The sequence below is a fragment of the Hippoglossus stenolepis genome, chromosome 13 (genome assembly GCF_022539355.2).
Source record: "Hippoglossus stenolepis isolate QCI-W04-F060 chromosome 13, HSTE1.2, whole genome shotgun sequence".
Lineage (NCBI taxonomy): Eukaryota > Metazoa > Chordata > Actinopteri > Pleuronectiformes > Pleuronectidae > Hippoglossus > Hippoglossus stenolepis.
In genome coordinates, this window is record NC_061495.1 from 12819419 (window position 1) to 12843426 (window position 24008).

The following is a 24008-nucleotide window of genomic DNA, read 5'->3' on the forward strand; positions in this document are numbered from 1 at the left end:
ATTGTAAACTACAACTAGAGGATCATGGGCCAGATCCAGACACCGTCAGCGATAAAACATGCAAGGAAGCTGATGCACAATGATAGGCCGAGGCTGATGGCCATCGTCTGTGGTCACTGAAATACGAGACGATGATCTGTTCAAAAGAGCTGCAACAATGGGCCTCTGTTGAAGACTCATGTCTCAGTCCGGCTCGTTTTTCTCCTCAGACTGAGCAGCCGGCTTTCTAACTGTGGTGCTTCAATATAGTTGTATGCAAAGTTCACAGTCGCTTCTTTTGAACATGGTCAGGTAAAATGACTTGGTACCGTTGTCATTTACTGAGGAGGAGCCACATGTTTGTGATTAAGATGACAAAACTGAGGAATAATCAGGTTTCTCTAAAATCACATTTGGATTATTTAGTCATCCAATAATCCCAAATTTCACATTTATACTTTACTAATGCAGACTCCGACAAAAGAAGCATTGGGGTACAATAATAACATTTTGGGAATTCTAATCATTTTGGCTTCTTTTTTTTGCTAATAGTCAAATCATTACCACTCACGTCAGTACAGTAAACAACCAGGAGATGCAGTAGCTAGTCATTTTCACTCTTCGGTTTTTTTAACAGAGATTCACAATTGTAATTTATGAGTTAAGAGGTTTGGGAAGGTAGATTCATATTAAGTTCATGTTTAGCTCACAGACATGACAATGGTTTCAATCACCTCATGTGACAAGAGAATTTCTAAAAATGTCTACTTTTAATTTGACTACTCTACAACTTTTGTCTATTTTATGTTAATGTGATGTGAATTAATACGTAAAATTTCCAAAAGTTTATTTAAGTGAAAACATGCCTGAATATTTAATTGCTACTCATGTCTCAAACATCTTTTTTCCACAATATGCTGCACTTTCATCTCAACTTTTTGGTGACACTGTCTTTGTGTTCCTGCCAAAAGGTTTTGGAACAGATGAAAAAGAAAACAAATATTATAGTAAAGTTAAACCTTTAAACGTTTTTTAAACTTTATTTCATGATCTGATCATAAATGTTAAATTGAATCACATTGTGAATCCTTTCCTTCTTTTCCTCCCCTCTCAGATATTACTATCTTGCATTTCGGGCTCACCAGATGCCCGACTCCAGCATAGAGAACGCTGTTTCCATCCTGCAGCGGGCCAAATTAGAGGACTGGGCCCTGGGGAAAACAAAGGTAACGTGATTACACCTGAGAATTAAAACGGTGAAGAAATCCGTGTTCGGAAATCACATTTACCTGTGCATAGTTTTAACATTTTATGTGATCAAGAGTTTTTGTTAAAGAGAAAGAAAACATAGACCAATAAAAACAGAAAGGCAGCAGATGATAAAGTAATAAAGTCCTACTATGGAGGCACAAAACTGTCCAAACTGTCTAATCCAGTGAGTGTCAGTTCAAAGAACTAAAAGACTGGGACGTTCTAACCTGGTCTTAATGTCTTGTCAGGTGTTTCTGAGGTACTACCATGTGGAGCAGCTCAACCTGCTGCTGCGGGAGGTGATCGCTCGGGTCGTGGTGTTGCAAGCGTACACCAAAGGCTGGCTGGGCGCCCGACGTTACCGAAAAGAGAAGCAGAAGAGAAAACACGGTGCCATCATCATCCAGTCAGGTACACTGGAGAAGGAATTATTCTGATTTAAATAAAATATATAAAACATTCTTTTTTATCTTGTAACAATTAAACAGGTGCTAATTCAAAGTGATTCTGACTATATTGGTTTCTTAACGACCTCGAGGCTATTATGCATCGGCAACTCTTCATAAAAGAGATGAGTTTGATAACCAGAGCTTGACCTGCGAGGGTTAAGAGCAATGCTTCAGAGCAGACAATAAGACCTCAGAGAGTTCAAAGGGATCCATCCCTCTGCCACCTGGTTTAGCAGTGTTTTGAAGTGGGATCTTGTGTAGTATATGCCGTCTATTTTGTTTCACAGAGGTAGGTCAGCAATCTCTCTCTTTCACACACACACACAGACACACACACACACACACTGTCTCTTTCTCTCTCTCTAGCCTGGAGGGGCTACGTTGCTCGGCAGAACCTCAAGCAAATAAAGAAGGAGCGGGAAGGGGCCGCTATCCGCATACAGTCGGGTAATAAAATGTTTATATTTTCCTCTGAAGCTCTTCATACATTCAAATGCAGACCTCTGGAATTTTCTCATGTACTGTGGACCCGTGTCCGGTGGAAAAATTAATCCCATTTTTTCCTACGTTTTCAAAAGGAGAAAAGGGATAAAAGCACAAAAACCTTCTGCATCTTTGTGAAACACCTTTTTGATCTCAATGAGTGGCCCACGAAACAGTAATAATTAATTAATAATGCATAAAGGAAAGCTTTTGAAAGTTTGGGCAGCATTTGGTCCCCATGTTTCAGGAGAACAGTGCATACTGAGATCCGTCTTTTCCTTTCATCTCTTTCCCAGTAAAGGCAAGAGAGGGGCTTATCCCTTCTGTTTCCTCACGACTTCCTCTCTCAAATTCCTGGCCTATTACACAGCTCTCACATACCAGAAACAAGATGCCTTTTTATACTGTCAACCTTTTCATCTGAAATGTAAATTAATTCTTACTCAGTGTGCCTTGACGAAGATCAAAGTGGGCACATTAACCTTCCCGGGTCCCCCCCCCCCTCCACTCCCTCCTTGGAGCCTCTCACTGGAGGACAGGGGAGGGTGCCAAAAGGGGCAGGGGAGAGGAGGGCAGAAGGAGGAGATTTGGCATTGTTTCCCCTGGCTTCCCTAAGGGCTGCCCTCATCTGGCACATGGAGCATTTCGGTCGCTTGCACACCTTGTGTAAATGTCCTCCATTAAAGCCCTTGTAAATAACGCTGCAGAATGGGTAAACATGCTTTTGGTGTGAGAAAAGCCTCTCCGTCGTCGTCGCCGCCGTCTTTCTCTTTAGAAAAGTGTTTGTGTGTGGCCGCCGGGGTTTGTTGGATGGGTGGGGTGTAGGGGTGGGTGGGGGTGGGCCTGAACCTGACATAAGTGGGGCCTCAGCCCCCCGGCAGAGCACTCCAGCACATTCACATTGTGTGTTCTCTGCAGCTTATAGCCTTTGAGGTGGACTGCATTTGCATTCTGAAAATAAACAGATGCCTTTCAAATGCATGAGCCTGGTGGCTTCTCAGATCTCAGCAGGGCCTGGGGGACATGCTCACCATCGATCAGATTAGACCATGCAAAATAGAACCACGGCTCAACAATGTACTTGAGCTTTCCTTTCCTGTGCATATAATTTTACAAGAAAAATACAAAGCCGGTTGACGGAGTAAATCAGTGGGCTCCATTTACCATCCATCTCACTTCAGTATGTTTCAATAATCACACTGTTTTCCTACTGCTGCACTACGCTCCTTGTGCAGTTGCTAAACACAGTTCTCCCAGTGAATGCATTGTTTTTAATACAAATCTGTCATAACGCTTTGATAAATTGTGTTTGACTTGATAACTGCCTCAGTGGACTATACCAATGTAGTTTAGATGTATTACAGAGGGAGGACAATGGTTCTCTGACCATGTGAAAGCATGTCTGACGTATATTTTCTGTGCAGCTTACAGAGGCCATCGGGTGCGTCGCGACCACGGACCCCAAAGGCACAGATGTCGGCCCGAGGCCGGCAGTAAGACCACCGAGGAGGAGCACACGAGGTGAACTTTGACATCTCTCGCCCTTCAGGGTCTGTCCTCATCAAAACCCTATTTCCCTGCAGTTAGATTTTTTTCCCATTTCAGACAGTAGTCTTCAAACGCAACTGAAAACAAGACCATTAGAGACGACTTATTGAACAAGAGGTCTGACACACCCGTCACCCATCTCCAGCCCTGTCGGACGGGCTCCTTTCACCCCATAATGTACTGTTGTTTCAAGCGGCAGAGAAAGCTCCTCCCCACGCGCCACCTCTTTCAGTTTTATAAATGTAATAAATATCTTTCCACCAGATTGCACACTTGTCTGACCACAAACGGGGCTGGGCGCTTCACTGGTCTCCAGATGTACGAGTTGAGAACTTTGTGTTTATTCAGCATATGGGCAGGCCAGTCATTAAGAAAGTATGTGCTAAGCAGGAGAGCAGCCACCGACCAAACAGCAGCACACGTGGTGTCGATGGAGGCTTTTAGCAGAAACGCAGCACCGCAACTCACACACTTCAGTTTATTACAAATCCCCTGATGTAAGGTTTGGGAGAACAGAGTTATTCTTGAATTATTCTGTGTTATGAGAGTCAGAGAATCCGGGGAAATTACAATAGGGAAAAATTCAATGATTCTGAGTATGATGTTTAAAATGATGTTGATGTCTTAAAACGGCTCACATGTTAAGAAATTGCTTTCAAATCGTGGGCGACTTTAAATACTCTAAAATACTAGATTTACACATCTGAAAATGTTATGCTCCTTATATGCTCAAACCAAGCGCAGCCTCATCAGGGAGTTTTCTCTCCATGTTTACAATCATATTCCTTGGTGAGAAACACTTCAAACCTCCACTCAACAATTCTGTTTAATCAGTGTTGGAATCTCTCCATATAGATTTATTTTGACATGATCTGGCCCATTTTCCTCCTGTAAGATCTATGTTCTCACCTACATGCTGTTCTTTTCCCTTTTGATATCCCTCCTCGCTGCCACGCATGAATTCCGCGTTTTGCATCCAAAGAGCGGAGCCTCCAGTTGCATCACCCAGTCCAAACTGGAAGAGATGTTGTTTTTCTAGACTCGGAGCGTGATTGTGACTGGTGTGCACCTTTGTGTTTGCAGATGTTGCTGTGGGTTTTTTGTGTGTGTTTGTGTTTTAAATAATGCAACAATGAGTGATCACACAGAAACAAACCTCTCTCTCACTCTTCATAATCATTGCATAATCATGAACTAAGGCTGTTTTTTAACACTAAACAAGGAGATAAATACAAATCACCCCGAGCTCCACTAATGTTAATACTGTTTGAACAGTTATTAACATGTAAATATCATAAATATAATGTATGTGCTTTAATGATATTTATGTTCATTGCACCTAAAGATGCTTCTTAATTACACAGGTCTATCAGCCCGAAGAGCAAAGAGTCCCATACAGATCACGTATGCAGAGGAAATGTAAGTAACCACATATAAATTATCTTTTTCTTTCACATCTGACTTTAGCCATATATGTAAAAATGCTGCTCCTTTTAAAAAAAATACAAATAAAAAAGCAGCTTTAACCCAGATTATTCTTTGGGAATTTTTGAGTCCTTGAGACAAAAGAGTTCTCTTGCTCCAACCTCCATCTCAGCGGAGAAGACAGGGTGGTACGGGAGCGAGAGAATCAAAAGGCTGGAAATTCACGGCTGAGAATAAATGCCCGCTCTTCCCCCGAGGTGATTTGTCTTTGCGCTCCTCTTTCTACAGATGTTAGACCCCTTTTTTAGTAAAGACCTGAGGTTCTTTGGTAGCACTTTGATATCCTGCTCGGATTCAATATGTGAAATAGAAGAGCCACTCCGTGACTTGGAGCACATCACAGTCTTTGAAGTCTGATCCAATTTTTGCTGCTCACCATTTGATGTTGAAAGGATGAAATGAGGAAAATGTACAGTTTTTGCCAGTAACTCTGCTGAGCATATGTAAGATTAAAAAAGCAAAATCCTTTGGAGGATGTACTTAGAAATGTTAAGCAGATTAATACTTTCCTATAGCTCTTTTATTCAAAGATAAAATTAAATATGAGAGGAAGTCTGTATGTGCTGTTTTTTAACCTCACAATTAAGTCAGTGTGGTGCTGTTTGCTAGGAGGTAGGGCTACTAAAGGGGGATATGCAATTGCATTAGCATTTGATTAACATTGCAAAGCACATTAATGGGTGTGAGTGCCAAATTGTAAATTGTAAATAAATGAATACAGCATCTACATGACTAAATTGAAAAAAATTACGGAGCCTGCTTCTACTTGTGTCTATTTATCCAGCGCTTTTCATTGACATTGCTCTTCTGGGTGTGTTTACGCCTCCTCTTTCAAGGTTGGCCCCGACAGCCGAGACAGACAAGTGAAAGACTTCAAGAGAGACAAAGGCAGAGCGGAAGACAGTGTAACGAAGCCTTGCAGGGAGACAGCTAGGCTGCGAGACATGCAGTGTAAACAAGGTAAGCCCGAGCGCAGAGCTGGCGGGTGCAGGTAATTACACAAAGAGACAGCAGAAATCCCGCTTTAATGGATAAAGTGCCATTTTTAATACGGGACCCCTTTCAACCTTTCATCCCAGCCAATCCCCTGCTGCCATTCTTTGTTGACAGCACAGGGAGAGGAGTATTATGGGTGATCATTTCTGCGGTATTTTAATAACCCGGGTCAGCTCATCACAAACGTCTCATGGCAAGTGGTGGAGGGTGGTGGTGGGGGGTGGGGGCTCTTTGGAAGTGGCACGAGCACTTCAAAGCTTTCGCTCTCCTGCACGGTGAGTCCTTCACTAAGGATCTCATCAGTGACTCTTAATAGACCTGCACAGTAACGGTGACAAGAAAATACACAAACCCTGATTTGTTGAACATATGTTTGGTTTGCTTTTTGCCCCAGGCGATGAATTACATTAATTCCCGCCTGCCTGGAAGGCTGAGTGGGTGGCTGCGCAGGGGGCCTCCGATTACGGCCGTCACCCAGCCCACCACTAGGGTAGCCTGGGTAATGGGGGCCCGGCCCTTCATTAATGTTATTAGAGGGGGTATGAAGTAAGAGACGGAGGTGGAATAGCATTTAGCGGCGCGGCTGAGAGATTACTGGGATTAGACATGATAATGTAACACAGACAGGGCTCTCCAGCGGGCCCGGGATTAGTGTCAGCACGCCACAGCAGGTCTGGGTTAGATAGCGGCTAATTCGGTAATGCTGCATACAGGTGACCTCCGCTCCCAGGCATCACTGCAGCTGAAGGGAGGCAGTGTTTGATGAATTTATAATGTCAGAGTGATTATGTGAGTCGCAGTCAATGCTGGTTACAAGGGCCTTTTGCTCTAATGTGTGTTTTGTCCTGCGTCGCAGGAGCTTCCATTACTTTTAAAACACAAAGCTTTGAAATAACAGTTGGACTTTCTGGTTTTTATTATTTCTCTGCTGCTTGAAATCTCGAGATGAGGATGTAGTTTCATTCTAGGTGTATATCTAATATTTGTACATTGTGCTCCACTACATTGTCACATTACGAAAAAGGTTACACTCAGAAAGTACTTTGACTTTTAATACTTAATATATATTTAAAAGCAAGTTCTTGTTTACTTTTTCTCAAGTAAAATAGGGTATTTCCTCCGCTGCTCTTTACTCTCTGCACCTTTAGTGTGGATATGAGTTACGAGTAGTTACACTTCTCAGGCTGTTAAACTTGAAGGATTTTTTCATGGGTCAGAAAAAGTGTCCAGTTTTGACAGGAAAATATATGAAAACAAACTATTTATTTTATTTTATCCTAACTTGTAAAAGTACCGAGGCCACAGTCATTTAAGTCTAGATTCATAGATTTCAAATTGTTTCCAGATTAAATCAAGTTGTTTCAAGAGTTTACTCATTACAAGTTCCAAGCAAACATTAGATTTTTGAAATGATCTCAGGACCCCTCTGAATTTCATGGGGGCTCCAAACTCCCAGGTTTGGAGGTTGCGACCTAATGTAACCTAAAACCTTTCAGACTTATTTGCAGCATTTATTGCAAGAAGTCAGACACGTGGCTTTGAACATGTTCTTTCATACCTAACATCACATCTGTCAGTCCAGGTTTATTCTATTATATATATTCTATATTCTAAATGTCCAGTCAAAAATCCTCTTCTCCTTCCGATATGGGCTTCTCTGACTCTTAAGATTTTCTCTGTGGCGAGCACACAGATTTTCAGGTATTCAATGCGCCCCGTTCCTGCTGCGATTATTAAGGTCTGCTTGTGGCTGCGACTTCTTTCAGGAAACCCCATTTGAATACGTTGAGGGAGGCCACGGTGGCTCAGGCACCCAGGGCACACTTTGATCCCTGCAGATCTGAGGGCCCTTTTTTTTCATCCCGAGATTGAGCGAGTCATGGAAGCCTTGCCCTGCCAGATGTTTGGAGACCAGACTCCTTCCTGCGTCTCATCCTGCTGTCGCCTCTGGTGATCGCATCGGGTTCTTTTTTCGGGGCTGGAGCTCGACCTGGAGTGTTTCAGGACACCAGTGGAGAAAAACAGAAAATTAGCCATGGAAATTGAATTACCCCACCCCTCCAGAATCAGTCGCACACACTCCACACACCCTGCTCCCATTAATGCCAAAACACCGGGGCGTGTTTGAGCGTGTTTGACGGACGTTGGGTCTTTTCTGAGTGATTTACCAAAGCCTGGTGTTGCAAGTGACAAGATAATCAGTATTTTTCTTTAACGTATTAAACAAAGCGGAGCACATGACTTGGAGAGATGTCTGTTTCACTGTGTATCTGACACCAGGCGAGGCGACTAGTCTTCCTCTTTAGCCAAATACCCGCAGTGCTGCATTTTATGGCGTGAAGAGAGCATTAAAGCACTTTGTACTCCAGGCATTCTCAGACGTCTGAAGCGCCAACCTTTGATTTCCCGTGTTTTGTCAGTGAAAAAGTTCCGTCGTCGTGTAAGCTGCGTGTTAAAAAAAAACCGATGTCACCTCTCGTCACCTGTCTCCCAAGCCTGAATATTAATACAACATATTTATAAATGCGTCACAGAGGCGTTTGCTGAAAGAAAGCTTTTGGTAGCGAGCGGCAGATATGATCAGAGCACTGCTTATGCTCCTCAGCGTGGTAAACAGGATGGTGCCGAGGATCAGTCAGAGCTGACTTTATGGTTTATGAAAACTGAGCTACTTATGTTAACAGGCTTTTTGAAGATTATAGTTGTGGTAAACATACATGTCAAGAGAGAGACATGTGATAAAACAGAGCCACAACACAGAGACCAATTACCTCTGCACTCTGGAAAATGGTTAACCTGTTCGAAGGGATGAGATGAGGAGGGGAAAGAAAAGAACGGTTGAAGTTTACGTCGAATTATCGTTTATAGTCATGTGCTGCCAGTGCATAGCATGGTGCAGTCAATAAGAATTGATTTTGTTTGTTGCCCGGAGTCGTCCCTGTGCTTTATAGCCACAGCTGGAGAGCTTATTGGAAAACGTGGACCACACTGAGGTCAAACCCACACCCACCAGTACATCTCACTTTCGGCTCTCGTTCCCTCCCTCGCCTCTTAAAACGTCTTCCCACATGTTCCGCGAGATTCGCAGCCACCAGGTGCTGCTCCACCCCACCACCACCACCACCACCACCACCACCAAAGCGGCGGCATCACTGTATCAACATGCATCTGCCAGACAAATGATCCACCCTCTCCATGTTCTCTAGACAAATACTCTCCCTCCCTCTCGCTGTCTCTCAACCTCCTGATTTATCTGTCTGTCTCCGCGTATCTTCGCGACTCAACCGGATGCCTTCAGTTTTAGGCAAATTACAGGCTCGATGAAGCGGCAGAGGAGATTTGGAGGGGATAGGAAAAGACTCAACTTAACGGAAGGAGTTGCCTCTGTCTGACGCTACCTACGTAATCCTCTTAATGTCAGTGGGAGTAGTTAACAGGATGTACTTCCAAACTACTCATCATCACAATTCCAACAGAATAATCTCCTCAGACATGAAATCAAGGTGGAAGATGATGCTCCAAGTTCTCTGTTATTTCGCACATGTGGAATGAGTCATTTGATGTAGTTGGACAAGTTTTTCCATACACACAAAATCGTATTACTTTATTTTTGTTGACAGAATTTTTATATTTGAGTAAAAACGTATTTTATCTAACTCAGAAGCTTAATGCTGTTAGTTTGCATATTTTAATCCATTTTTGGCCTGGTTTCCTTGTCATTCTTGTCTCCCTCCTCGCTACTTACTTTTTACTCATCCTGCGAGGTCACAGTTACATGTATTATGCCTCTGACAAATGATTGACTTCCACAAAGTTGAGAGATTTCTTATTTTTTTCCTCCACGCAAACATTTCTTTAGGAGTCAAAGTTCCGAAATCTGCTGTCAGGCCAAATGATTGATTTCAGTGTGAAAAATTACTTGTAAGTAACAACATCCTCCGCTTGCAATAGTGAAAACAGATGCGGTAACGACTCCTTTTTCTGAATTATCTGCAGGACCTGACCAGCGTGTCCTGTAATTTAAAGCACATGAGTTGTTTTATAAGTATGATGTTCAAAATGACGAGAGCGGTAATGGATCTTTGGAACCCTAAGAAACTTCTGGAAATTCTCTTCGACTGCAGCTATCTGTTTAGGGTCTTTGTTTGCAACTGACAAGTAATGTCTGTGTGTATGTGTGTTCATGCACATGTTTGTATGCGTCTGTCTGGGTTTATGTGCCTGTGTGTGTGTGTGTGTGTGTGTGTGTGTGTGTGTGTGTGTGTGTGTGTGTGTGTGTGTGTGTGTGTGTGTGTGTGTGTGTGTGTGTGTGTGTGTGTGTGTGTGTGTGTGTGTGTGTGTGTGTGCAAGAAGAGGCGGTTGGGAGTAAAAGAGAGGGGTCTGGGTTGCACATGCCTCATTTAGACATCAAAGCGCTCTGATGATGATTTTTCCTTATAATCCATGCCTTTTGGTGCCTCTGCTCCCTCCATCTGAATAAACAAAGCCCAAGTGGTTCTCTGTGGTCTGGGAGAGTCAGGTGATTGTGGCACGTGATTTGGGAAGTAAATCGATACACATCTAATTTATTCGACTGAAGAAGGAAAAAAAAAAACCTCTTTTATGTTGTTTTGAGGAGCATTCAGATTTTTCAAGGGATTTCAAAGTGGCATTTAGAGATGTAATACGAGTCATCTGGCGCTCTTTGAAAATGAAAGAAATACCTATCTCAAAAAGAATTCCAGCCCTTTTATATCTCAAGAAGCAAACTTGTACAATATGTTAGTCTCTCACCGAGAAGAGCAAACTGTGCTTGGCTTTCTTTTGAAAAGGGAGGAATCAATATTGCATGAACCACACAGCCTCTGTATTCCCAGTCGACCATTATTCCTCCCCACCCCAAACAGCAGACGTTACCCACGATCATTTAGCGAACCCCCAGCGTGAGCCACTGTCTGACCCCTTCCCAGCTCTGCCTCTCCATGTCCAAGCCGTGCTCCCCTGCCAGAAGCCAGTTTGTCTGCCTCCCTGCCTGTAATATATCTGCAGGAGCAGCATTCCTCTGGGGCTGGCCTGGATCAAATGGCAGTGATTTCCCAAACAGAGGCACAGAGATGGGAGGCTTGACCCATCCTCTGATCTGCTACACGCTCTAATAGCTGCAGGTCAGGATGGATAAATGGAGATGTTGAACTCCCATGGGTGATGTTCTGGGCTCCAGATCAGCAGCAGGATGTGGGGGCCAACAGATTAAGGCCTGAACGATTTTTAGAAGAACATCAAATTGTGTTTTTCTCAACTAATACAGTGATTTAAATTGTAATTATTTTCTATAAACTTAACTGCAGTCCTGTGTTGTACATTTTACTAAAGAAGATACAATAAGATCTGATCAAATAAGGCCCTAACCCTAACCCCCACGTTATTGTGCTTTACACTGAACAAATAATTAATACAATTATGTATTATTATTATTAATAATGTATAGGATGAAATAATAATGCTAACATCTCTACTGTGTAGTTGCATAACTGACAGAAGTGACATACTTTATGTGTCTGAAATCAATGTGAGACAACCTCAATCCCTGAGACTCCCCTCTGTTGTTCATTATCAACAACACAAAGTCTATACAGCCATGGCAGCAGCTCTCTGAGGTTATATTTAGACACAGTGCAGCTTTGATCTAAATTCTTATGTCAGCATGCTCACAGTGACAATACTGGTTTAACAGGTACAGCACTTTTACCATCCTTGAGCTATCTTGAGTTAGCATGCTAGCATTAGCACTAAAGACTCGCTATGATGTGAATAGTGTCATTTTTTGCAGGTATTTGATTTAAAAAATGTAAAACCCAACAAATAACATTTCAACAGGATGATGGCGCTAGAAAAATCATGGCATCTCCCAAATAATATAACAGTTCATCCTGAGGGGAGCATGAATATGTGAACCAAGTTCCATGGCAGCGCATCCAAGAATTGTGGAGACATTTAACTCAAAACCATGAATGTTTTACGCGAGTTGGAGCTAGTTGAAATTTCAGGGTAGGAATCCTCCTGTGCTACATGTAATTATTACTGAGGTAGCCTGTATATAAACATCTCTACTTCCTTCCCCTATCCAGAAATGTGCACATTTGGATCTAGAGTTTGCGCGGTAGCAATCGCTGGATGGAGCCGTGAGTTTACCGTCTCTCCATTAACATGGAGGAGGCAGGGTTTATGACCTAGACTGCAGCCAGCCTTTAGGGGGCGATCAAAACACCCTTGTTTCATTTTTGAGGAGCTGTCATGTCGTCCATCTTTGCATACAGTCTATACAACAAACAGATAAAATAACAGAAATAAGATATTAGCCCAATTAATTGTAACTTTTTTAATTTATCAGTTACACGAAAGCCAGTGATCAGCTTGAACTTTATGTATTTAAAATTAAGATGTTGGTACTTTTGATTTTGAGATAAAAGCTTTAAATTGTTCAGCAGTTCCTCTCTTTTAGTTACAATCGAGAGTCTTAAACAAACAGGAGGTCTGATTCTTTAATGTTTGCTCTGAATGTAGTTTTGGGTCAGTGCCTCACTTGTTTTCATATTTGTGGAATTGATATTTTATTAAGATAAAACATATGCTTGTTTAAAACACAAACAGGCTCTTTTCAGACTGTTTTACAGGAGGATTCAGTTCCGAAACCTTGTCCAAGGCCGTCAGAATTCATTATTTGTGATTGAGTGCTTTGATGCAATTTCAGGGGAATTAAACATTTGCTTATCAAACCCATTTTCTGCATCATTAGCCCAACATTGTCCTACATACTGACATTGTTTTGTTTTTATTAAAAGAGTAAGGTACAAATGTTTATTTGTGCTGGTTTATTTAATCTGTTATCAACCTGTGATGCAGATACAATGGTTCTTTCAGGTTTCACACAACATGGTTTATAGTTTATCTCAATGTAACATCTAAATATTAAAGGTGATTATGATGTAGCCACACCGAGCTACTTGTCAAGAGGAAATATACTGAGCTGTTTCTTCCTCAGCCATATTTTTTTACAGTTACATGAGCTCCATCCAAATATCCTCAAATACTCAGGGGCAGCAGGGATTCAGACAGTGGCTGGTTAGCACCTCTGAGGCATGGAGAGATAAGATTCACGGTAAAAGTTGGCTAATATCTCTGAACTGACAGGAACTTTCTGGGCATTTAAGGAGTGTGACTTTAGTAAACCTGCGCTGGTTTGAATATAACATCAAGAAAACCGAGGAAAGATGGGGGAGCTGAGGAGAGGGGCCTGCTCTTTGATGTATAGGATTCAGATGTGATGAGGTCTGTTCAAAGTGAGTACAAAGTAGTGTTAAGATGGAAAAAGCAAATGCAGCTTTAGTCAAGGTAGAGAAGCCGGGGTAGGGAGAGATGATGAAGAAATGTCCTGTCTCAACAAGATGAAACGTTATCTGACATTAAATATATATGCTTCCTTGTAAAGGTGGCTCAGCTCTAAAGCGCACTTTTGTAAGCGAATTTGAAGAATGTGGTAAGGCTTCATAATTTACTTGTGTTTGAATAATCAAAATTCTTTTCTATCTTTAGTGAGACATCAATAACATCTCACTGTGTGTGCTTTGATAATTAATTCATTCTTCAGATTTCATTCACACAGTTTAGTTTTTTTAAATCGGGGGAAAACAACTTCACGCAGCCATAGAGGACTCGTTCAATGGTTGGGAATCCGAATGTGAATGTGTGCGTTTCAGGAGGTAACAAGGTGAAGATCAACTCTCAGGAGTCGCCGATCAAATCCCAAGATGTGTCTGTGTTTCATGGGTTCAATATGCCCAGGGGAAATATTGCTTCTCCATCTATACATTTTAATGTGGTATATAAAGACAAAATGAAAAGCATTTAAAAATAGCCCAGGACTCATATGGGTCAGAAAAGTGCCTTAGGAATTTACAACCAAAGGATGATTAGCTTAGTTTAGCATAGAGACTGGAAGTGTCGCTAGCCAAGTTCTGTCTCAACATCAACCTATCAACACATTTAAATACACTTTTGATCGTTTGAGGAAAAAATTAGCTAATTTCTAATGAAGCTATAACCAACAGATGATTATCTTATTTTAGCATAGAGACTGGGAAGGGAGGTGTAGCTTTAGATTATATTATATAGATTAAAGATTATATAGTGTAGATGATAGATTGATGGTTTTACTTTTGGACATAGCAAGGTTGTTTCTCTATGCGAAGCTAAGGTAACTCATGTTGTTTGTGGCTTCGTGTAATATAACAGTTTTTCCATCAAACTCTGAAAAGTGTTTTATTTCAAGAACTAATGGGTGATTTTATATTATGCTAGTGTTTGACCAGCACTAGAGTGAATTACACTCTATCACATTTTTGATGTATTCACTGATTTCCCACGGTATAATTGATGGATCTTGATGAAAACTATTTACACATTTAGGGAACTGATGTTTAGGAGTTTGAGAAATTTGGTGATGTTTGACAGAATTTAAGGACCCGTTGGGGGCCTTGGCGTAGGTATGCCATCTTCTGATTCTAGTATGCCACAATCGTCTGCAAAATTTTCTGTGATTTCTACTGTGAAGGCTTGGTAAGATCTGATCTGAGCATCAGTTTAAGCTCATTCAGGAATTAAATGAATCTTCTCTTTGAGTCTTGGCCACAGTATATACCACACACACCACAGTCTCACCTCAGCCTCTTCCAGTGTAGCTGTTTGGCAAACTTAACTTGTCGTCGTCTGTGTACCTGTGGGGAGAGATATAATTCGATTTGGTTTATATGTGTGGATTTGTGTAACGTTAAGCTGTTATTGAGTCAGCTCATCAGTGAAATTACATAATCTCACCAAAGTAAATTTCAAATGTTTGCCACTTTGTCACACACGAGGGTGCAGATTTTTTCAAAGTCGAGGGCAGGATCTGTTTACTGCTGCTGTCATTACCGTCGATGTCATTTTGGTGCTTCTTCGTGTTGTTGTTGTTTTTTCTTAGTTGGATCACTGCCCTCATTTTTCCTCTGTTGCAGGTCCAGTGATGAAGCTGCAGCAGAGAACTCCTCGCCGGCGGGGCCAGCAGCCCAAGCTGCTCAACAGCCCTGAAGACAGCCTGTACTACAACCAGCTAAATGTGAGTTCAAAGTGCCGATAAAGGCCTTTGTCTGACTTTGGTTCCACATGATAATACAATTAAACCTACCTGTGCCAGACCCTGGAGCCCCACCCCCACGCTTCTCTGCCTCTTGTCTTGAACATGCGCTTATGCTCTTTATCTGTTGCTTTCATGTCAGGATGTCTGCCTTCACGGTGAATAATTGATGTGGTTTATCAAAGCTGAGCAAGATGCATGCTTCATCAGACTCACTTGAGCCCTTTGATCAGAAAAAAATTATGCTGTGACTTCTGATATTATCAGCATCTGCTCGCATTCAACACAAAATCACTTTGAATTAAAAATTAATGACTCTCTGCTCATCTTTTGACTGTGTGCTCTTGGCCCTTTCCTCAGAGAACTCTGGATTACCAGGGGAGCAAGAGGAAGCCGAGAAAACTTGGGTAAATAACTGCTTTCCTACTTACAGCAACTCTAAACAGAGCAGGCCCTTTGTGGAATAGGAGAATCCAGAAATGGAGTTGTTTTCTCATAATGTAAATGGAGAGCCGAAAATAACAGGCTTTTTATGAGCAGTTGCTCTGCGTCATTAGAGAGGGGGTTACATATTAGGGCTTTGTCAGCATGCTAATTTAAGTTGTTGAAGGTCTGACTTGTATTTGTTCTATAAATTACGTCCTGGTTCAGATCAGCGAGAAGAGGACGCCTGAACGCCTCATCTGCAAATATTGTTTTTATTTCCGCATGTCTGTTTTATCCCATCACGAAAACTCAGTTTGTATCGCAGCAACTTCTGACCACTTTCTTTTCCTTCTTCCACATCACAGTCAAATCAAAGTGCTGGATGGAGAAGATGAGTACTACAAATTACTGTCAACAGTGGAGTCGATCCCTGAGGAAGACTACGTGCCCGCCCCCTCTCCCGCCCTTTCTACTGGGCCGCTCGTCAGTCAGAGCTGAGCCTTACAACCATGTCAACCGGTAAGACAGATGCAGCAGACATGTAGACAGACACTCCAAAGAATATCATCCGTGTTGGAAGTGCTGTGGAGCCAGTAGCAGCCGTGCAAAATAAGCGCCCTGCACAGGCAGTAGCCTCAGCTGTGAATCCTAAGTGGTCAGAAAGTGTTCACATGGAACAAGTTACTCATCAGTGACTTTATACTAACACTTTTATAAGGATTGTGCCATTTTCTGTGAAGTGACTTGACAGTTCCTCTGTTTCTGAGGTTCTTATAGTGAGAGACGTTACATTTTGTAAGAAGAGGGGCTCTAGACATCATCCTATTCTTTTTGTGGTCTTGTATACTTGACTTGCTGCTATCGTATGTCTCAATGTGCAAAAATTCATAATAGCATTATGATTTTTATAACTTACCAGGGTCTTGAATCCTTCACTGAATAAGAAATTACTAGCTGGCTCTTAAATGGCTGTGAAATGTTAAAGATGTTGCATCAATAAATAAATTAGTGACGTAAGATGTAACATCATCATGTAGTGCAGAGGAGGGGTGGTGACTTTTTTATATAAATATCTTGTAGTTTATCATGTATGTTATTTATTTTATTGACTCGGTCTTAAGTCTAAGAAATATTTAAAATATTAAATAAATAGACAAAATGTTTGTCTTTAATTTACTATGTTTTGTGTGATCTATGGTCAAAACAGCCATAGTATTCAATATAAATTGATGTGAACTCAAGAAAAGTAAGCTAATCCTTTTAATTTTTTGCTTTAACTAGTAGATGTTGTATGGTCTAACATTTAAATTACATTAATATTAGAATTCTAATTTCTAATTTCCTTTATAAGATTTTCCTATTTGAGGATCATTTAAATACCACTTTACATTTACAACAAAGAGCCCTCCCCCTTCATCTTGCAGTGTGTTTCTAAACTCAGTGGTGTTTTCCTGACATGGAAACATTTACCTATTTTCGAGCATTATGTTTGTTGTCGGAGACAGATCCTTTCTGAACCCTGAAACTCTCGTGATGAGAGCTCCCACAGCGAGCTGCCTGTAGTTTGAGGGGCTTTGTGCTGTCTGAGTGCTGGAATCACCACACATAGCCTCACAGAGGCAGAGCCAGACCTCACTTTGAATTTCACCCTAAATACAGGAATTTTCTTTAAAGATGTGAAGTGTCGGAAATGCAGGGCTGGCGAGTTGATTTGTAGAGGGGGTTTTTTTCTTTTCAATTTGCATATCATTTACTGCATCTCCCTTTGTTGACACCCGAGGGCCTGAGAGGAGATTTTGATCTTAATAGGAAGAGTAGGGTGGTATGACTGAGGATCTCATCCTCCTTATACTCAGCAGGGAAAACATTAGAGCTCTGCCTAGACAGTGAGACCGGCTTCACTTTCAGGTTCAGGTTCCCGAGAATCCTGGTGGGTTGAAAGAGGCCCAAAGTGTTCGTCAAATCCCTCTGCTCGGTGCTGCGGAGGTCAGACGCAGGCTGAGACGCTGACGACTGACTCATCAACGAAACATCAGCGGTCATCCATAATTAAAACACAGTATGAGTGAAATTTAACTTGATAGATGGTTTAAAACCACCACTTTTATCACCTGACAACACTTCCAACCATGACTATGCTGTTTGCTGTAGTGAACGACCACAATGCTTGTAGTGCTACATCCAAATAGGCGGAATGTTTACACAAACTCGACACAGTGATGAATTAAGTTTTCAAAGTTAAGTAAAAGTTGAAATACACCAAAATACTATAGTGCAAGTAAGAGTTCTACATTAAAAATGTAAGTAAAAGTATGTAAGCATATTAGCAGTGAAATGTGCTTAAAGAGGAAAGGGCTCTTGTAATTGTTAAATTGATTATCTACTTATTATCTTATTGGATTATCGTTATTATTAAATTAACCTTGAAATCATACAGTATACTTTTAGGTTGTATACCCCCCAACAATATAAAAATTTATACTTTAAAATGAATTGTTAAAGAAACAAAGTGACTATATATGTTAAATGGATTTATTGAATGACAAATTTCCTGCTGAAAAGTCTTTAAGTAGCATAAAATGCAGATACTCAAGTAAAGTGACCTATATTTGGACTTATGGACAATGCAAATGTACCTAGTTACATCCCACCACTGCTAGTATAAGATGACGAAATGATGGAACACACATCAACCATCATTATTCAAAAAAGCTGATTCCATGATTTAAAAAAAATAGCTCACCAAATTAAGCTCCATCAATAATATATCACTAGTCTTTTCAATTTGCCATATGTAACCGTACAGAAAATTCAGAAGTAATAGTCTGGACCACTGGCAGTGTTATAATGTGGTGTCACAGCTAGTTCATAAGCATTTCACCTCCGGTCGTAGCCACAGATCCTACAATAATTAAAATCCTCGCTGTGCATTACTGCCTTGCTGGGATAGTTGGTTCCTCTGAAGAGCAGTCGGAAATAGGTCACCCCAGCACCCTGTAGTGCATCTTAAAAGTACACTGAATCAATTAAGTGTGATCATGCTCCCCTGATTATTTTGGCCCTGTTTTACCACAGAGAGGAATTTCAAATAGGCTCACTCGTTTCAATAACAAGGTTGGACTGTGGTGACAAATGGTGCCAGAGTGGGTGTTTCTTCCCCTGTTTTTCACTGCCAAATTAACTCCCTGGCTGATTGCCTGCTTTAGCATATGAGAGGAGGTGAGCGGAGGTGTGTACGTAATTGCCTTGCTTAGCTGATTATGCGTTGCAGAAGGAAAAATGTTATGAAATGCTGTTGTCACTCTCGGGAAACATGTTCTGACCTAATGAACTGATGCGTCTGCGTCTGCTTGGACTGCTGGTCGCCTTAGCGCCGCGTCAAGTCCGGCTTCGAGGCCCGACACCTGTGTTTTCTTTAATGCGACTTCATAAATCCAACTCCCTCTTGTTTTTCCTCATTAAATCTGACAACATCTGGCGTGCTAGAGAGGGGCTCCTTTAATGTGGCTGCCGTTGCTGCTGGTGTTATTTTTGCCATTTTGGCTATTTTCTGCATGTGCTGAACTTTCATTAGAGCTACATCCAAGCCGCAGCCACAAACACTGTTTTCCAAAAGTTTTAAATCACCTTTATGAAAATCGCTCAAGCTGCAGCCTTAACAAATGATGAAAAGCTTTTATTTTCTAAAGAAGTATACTTACCTTTTCACCTAATAGTGTTGTCTCACTTCAAAGGGAGCACACGATTAGGCCAACATTGTCCTGCTTCTGTATCCTTTGAGTTCAAAGGGAGAGTTTGAATACCTGTATTTCATGTGCAGCCTTTTCAAATACTGTTTTAATGCAGTTTATGTGCTCTTGATATCCAGATGTGTCAGATTTTCCCCACAGTAGAATATAGCACACTACATTATGGCTGCATACAACAGCATTTTGCATAACTAAAGAATTAATGTCGCGTCTTCTTCCTTAATAGTTTTTGTTCCCCTGAACTTCAAGGACAGGGGATGAACAAACGCCTTAAGTAGCTACATACTCAGCATTGTGACGCTCTTTGCCGGCTAATGATTGGCGCCAAAGAAAGTGGCATAACGTGAGCGTCGACCAGATGTCAGAAGTGCGTCGAGGGCTCTGAGAAAAAGAACATTCCCTAAAGACGGCATTAATAAAGAAACTGGTCGAGCCTGTGGAGAAGGAGAGAGTGAGAGGCAAAGAGGAAGGAGGAGATAAAAGAGTCTGTTGAGTAGATACATCAAAGGTCTGTTAATGACAAGGGGATGCCATTAGGGTTACAGTGGCTTTTGTTTCAGCTTCCTCACACCTGCAGTTTGTTGAGGGCTCTCTATGCACTGTTTTGTTGTCTAACATTTGCATGAATGTTAAATGCATGCATGAGGGCTGCTACTCTTGGAGTTGACCAGATGTTTTGGTCAAAACGATCGCTTCCCTTTTCATTTGCAGAACAGGCTGCCACTGTAAAGAGGGATAAAGAGAAGGCTCACATAGAACAAGAGGCACCGTATGGAAAAGCTGTTATCCTGTACACCATGAAATTTATTGACTTAAAAGTTTTCTCAGTGCCTCCGGTGCTGGAGTGGGATTTGACAAATCAGAGCGTGAAATTGTGATTAGCCTCTCTCAGTTTGTAGACGGACTGGGGCACCAGCAGACTTGGCATGGCCAAAGGTGTAACCTGTTTTGTTTTGCCCCGGCACTGCTTTCCCAGATGGTGGGACCAGCTGCCACTGAATAAATGCTGGACGGTTAACAGTGTGAGAATTACCGCGGCCTTGTTTCAGTTTGGAATGCATAACAGAAAGCTTGTCTTTTTTGCCACTGCCAGGAGGTGCAGGGACGTATCACCTGGTGTTCAACCAAACAATCTTTTTATTAAGGTCAAAATAAAATGGTGTGTGGTAAAACGGCTCTAAAAACCTGTCCAGCGGCTCCTATACGTGTATTTCTTTTATTTGCTTAGTTGTGAATGGAGACCCCCGTAGTTGATTTACCGTGTTATTGCAGTATTTCTTTACATTTCTGGTGAGATATACATCAGCAGTAGAGTCAGACAACTAAGCAACCACCTACGTACCTCCTGTTTGCAGACCGACACCAATGCCTGTGTGTCAAGAAAACCACGTGATCTCCGCAGTGGAATTAATACGTCACTTCCTGCCTCTGCTTGCTGCTCCCGGCTGCACCACCTCTAGCCTGAATAATGCGGAGGATTTGTCGCAGACGTGAACGCGTCTTTGCAGAGAACCTCCCGCTGCGTTGTGCATGTGTGAAAAGCAAACTGCGGATTAAGTCCGGACCCAATTCTCCGGACTTTCCCGCAGGTCATGTCTGAAAGCGGCTTAAGATTATTTAACCTTGTGCAGCAAGGAATCTTCCTGTACTGTTAAAATACAGTGATTAACCTGAACAGATTGATGTTGAAGCTATCAAGCTCTTAGTGCCTTGCTCAAGTGCTCTGTAGCAATATCACCTAGAAAGTCGTCACCAAAGGGAATGACTGTTATAAGATTTTATCATATATTTTCAAAAACATCAACCAGTTCTCTTTAAAACACTTGATTATTTAAGGATATCCTGTCCCTGGCATTGCAGTGTAATAACTGATGTCTTTTTATTGTAATTTTTCCTGGGAGAGTGCTGCAGGCTGTGACCCCAGCTGTACATCATCATAGAGGGGGAGGATATCCCCTCTTTAAGGCTGGATTAACACATGCAGGGTGGGCCAGGAGAAGGTAAAATGACCTGTCCTGCCTTACGTGACCCCAGGCCAACCCTGCACATTGCCAAGGCTTTGCTCTTTGCTCTTGAATATGCAGAGGTCCCCTGCCTCATAGACTCGGAGGAGAGAGAGAAAAGAGTTGTATCGCATTGCAGGGAAAATTAGTGAGACCAAAGTTGGAGTTTCTGTGTGTTGGGGGCTGCGAACAATGGCAGCTTTCTGTCAGAAAGCAACTTCAAAGGTCTGCTGAGTGACTGCTCTGAGTTATACTTTGTTGTAGATCACTGAGGAAATTCACAGATGTTTTCTCATACGAGACACCATTATAGCGGCTCAAGTACCCAGTAGCCCCGAGCGTCTCTCTCTCCCCTCTCCCTCTCTCCCTCACTCTCCTTCTCACATATGCAGCCCGCCCCCCACTCTCACCCTCTCCCTCACCCTCCCTCATCCCAAGTCTCTGATATCTCTCGTATGAGACAGATGTGGAACCTGTTTTCGCTCCAACTGTCCAGAGAATAGGGAAAGTTAAAAAGGGGTTCATGTTGTGGCGTTGCCCCTCGACTCTGTCAAATCCACAGAGCTGAACTGTCAGTTCACTCAAGATGTCAGAATCACACACAGCTCCCTTCTATCACATCCATCCGTGGTCAATTCAATAAGTTGCACGTTAAATGATTTAACCTGAAAATTGCAGAATGATAATGAATGATGTTCCGGTCGTGCTGCATAATTTGTATATAAATGTGTTTTTTCTGTCTCCTCTGCAGATTGACGTCTTCATCACCGAACTGGATCAAAACAAAATGCATCTCAACAATACACTTTACATTTATTGTATATTTTTATTTATTTATAGAAAATGTCAGTTTTATATGAGTCAAATAAATGTATTTAAACCATTGACTTTGATTATCTTCCTTGTAATTAATGGTCTTTTTCATATTTTATGCAAAACAAAAGTATGTAGAAGAATACATGAGCACTTTCACGCTCACACTTTTATTGAAAGTGATTGTTATGAGTTGATTCTTTGATCAGCTCTTTGTTTTAAACTCAGAAATTCACATTTCCATTATTCACCTCATTGTTTTCTTTGATTTTCATTATTGGTAGATTCAAAAAAGGCCTGCTTCCATTACGACAACTGTTGACAGTTTTGTATCCTGTATCCACTGCAAGACTTTATCTTCTTTTAAAATATTCAGCTAATCCCTGCTGCAGCTCTGTACATGTCTGCACCTCTCAACAGCGTTTCTGTTGATCGACTCTCTGCTTTATGCTTTTAAGTACTTTATGAAGTACACGGATGGTATTGACTGATACCGTGTTCAAACCTTTGAGTATCCAGCCAGAAAACTATTGCAGTAGGGTTTCCTTCAAGTTAATTTTCCCATCAAATGCCAGAGGAAAAATGTCTTTTAGCCAAACCACTGCTGAGGTGACCTGTAAAACTTGAGTCACGGCCATTAGACGGTGAAGGTTTGGAGCAAGTAAATTACCTCGGGGACTGGACATTGTGTCAACGCACACAGTCATGAATTTCTTACAAACTGTATCAAAGTCCTGCTCAGGCAGAATCCTCCCTAAGATGGAGTCCCATTGAGATGCATCATAATGTAAGAACTTGCATTTGGGGCTGAACCGAGTATCTCAAAGGAAGATACTGATAATTTAAGCTGATGGCTCATAACATTGATGCAGTTGTCACCTATGGCAGAATTTCTTCCTTGCATTGCATGACAGCTCATATGTAAAGCTGATTTAAGTTAAAATCCGCCCTAAGGCAGAGTTAATATACTCAAGTTTAATGTCCACATCCCTGCTTTTCAGAAACGCAGAAAAAGGGATGTCTGTTTTTTTAATTTTTGGGGTGGATTGTCCCTTTAACAAAGATAAACTGACAGCTCTTTGCTGCACAGATGCAAACTTATTGTAATTCAGTTAGTCCACTCTAGTCAACTGAGTTTATTTTTGATCATTTTATTATGATTTTTATTGTAATGGTCAAATGTTTCTGGTAAGATGGCCATTACAAATATTTAACACGTTGTAGCTAATGATTTTATTTATTCATGGTTAATAAATCATTTGCTAATACTTTATAAGCAATGAATACGAATGGCTTTTGGGTTGCCAGGGTGTGAAAAATCCTTTTTACTTGTGTTTATCCTCCTTCTGCTTGATACTGTTTTAACATATACAGTGAATGTGTGTAAAAACCCTTTATCAATGACTTACCAACATATTGCTGACTTGATATACTGGTAGAAAATGAGAAGCTATGAGTATTTATCAACATTCATAACTCAATTTTCCCCTAATACAAATGTTAGACACCACACAAGGATTTGTTTTACAACCTGGCAACTCAAAACATAAATCTGTTCACCTGTTTTTATCTCCTTTATGTCAAAATCATTCAACACCCAGATAACCTGAGTAAATACATGTACGTCACTAATGTCCACAACAAGTCGCTAATGGCTTCGATAATGGTAATTACA

The 24008-nt window shown here is 41.4% G+C and overlaps 1 protein-coding gene across 6 annotated transcripts in view; it reads left to right on the forward strand.

Moving 5' to 3' along the window:
- Window positions 1-22324, forward strand: part of myo3b (myosin IIIB) — a 63925-nt gene extending 41601 nt beyond the window's left edge. For 5 of the 6 annotated variants that reach the window (XM_035173673.2, XM_035173672.2, XM_035173674.2 and 2 more), the window contains 10 exons: window positions 1094-1205; window positions 1479-1641; window positions 2046-2126; window positions 3587-3683; window positions 5075-5129; window positions 6032-6155; window positions 15224-15324; window positions 15703-15749; window positions 16134-16287; window positions 22272-22324. In XM_035173673.2, coding sequence (XP_035029564.1) covers window positions 1094-1205; window positions 1479-1641; window positions 2046-2126; window positions 3587-3683; window positions 5075-5129; window positions 6032-6155; window positions 15224-15324; window positions 15703-15749; window positions 16134-16266 — 913 coding nt within the window. In that variant the 3' untranslated portion in view covers window positions 16267-16287; window positions 22272-22324. The remainder of the gene's footprint in view (window positions 1-1093; window positions 1206-1478; window positions 1642-2045; window positions 2127-3586; window positions 3684-5074; window positions 5130-6031; window positions 6156-15223; window positions 15325-15702; window positions 15750-16133; window positions 16288-22271) is intronic. The other variant, XM_035173676.2, reaches the window with a different exon arrangement.
- Window positions 22325-24008: the final 1684 nt, after the last annotated feature.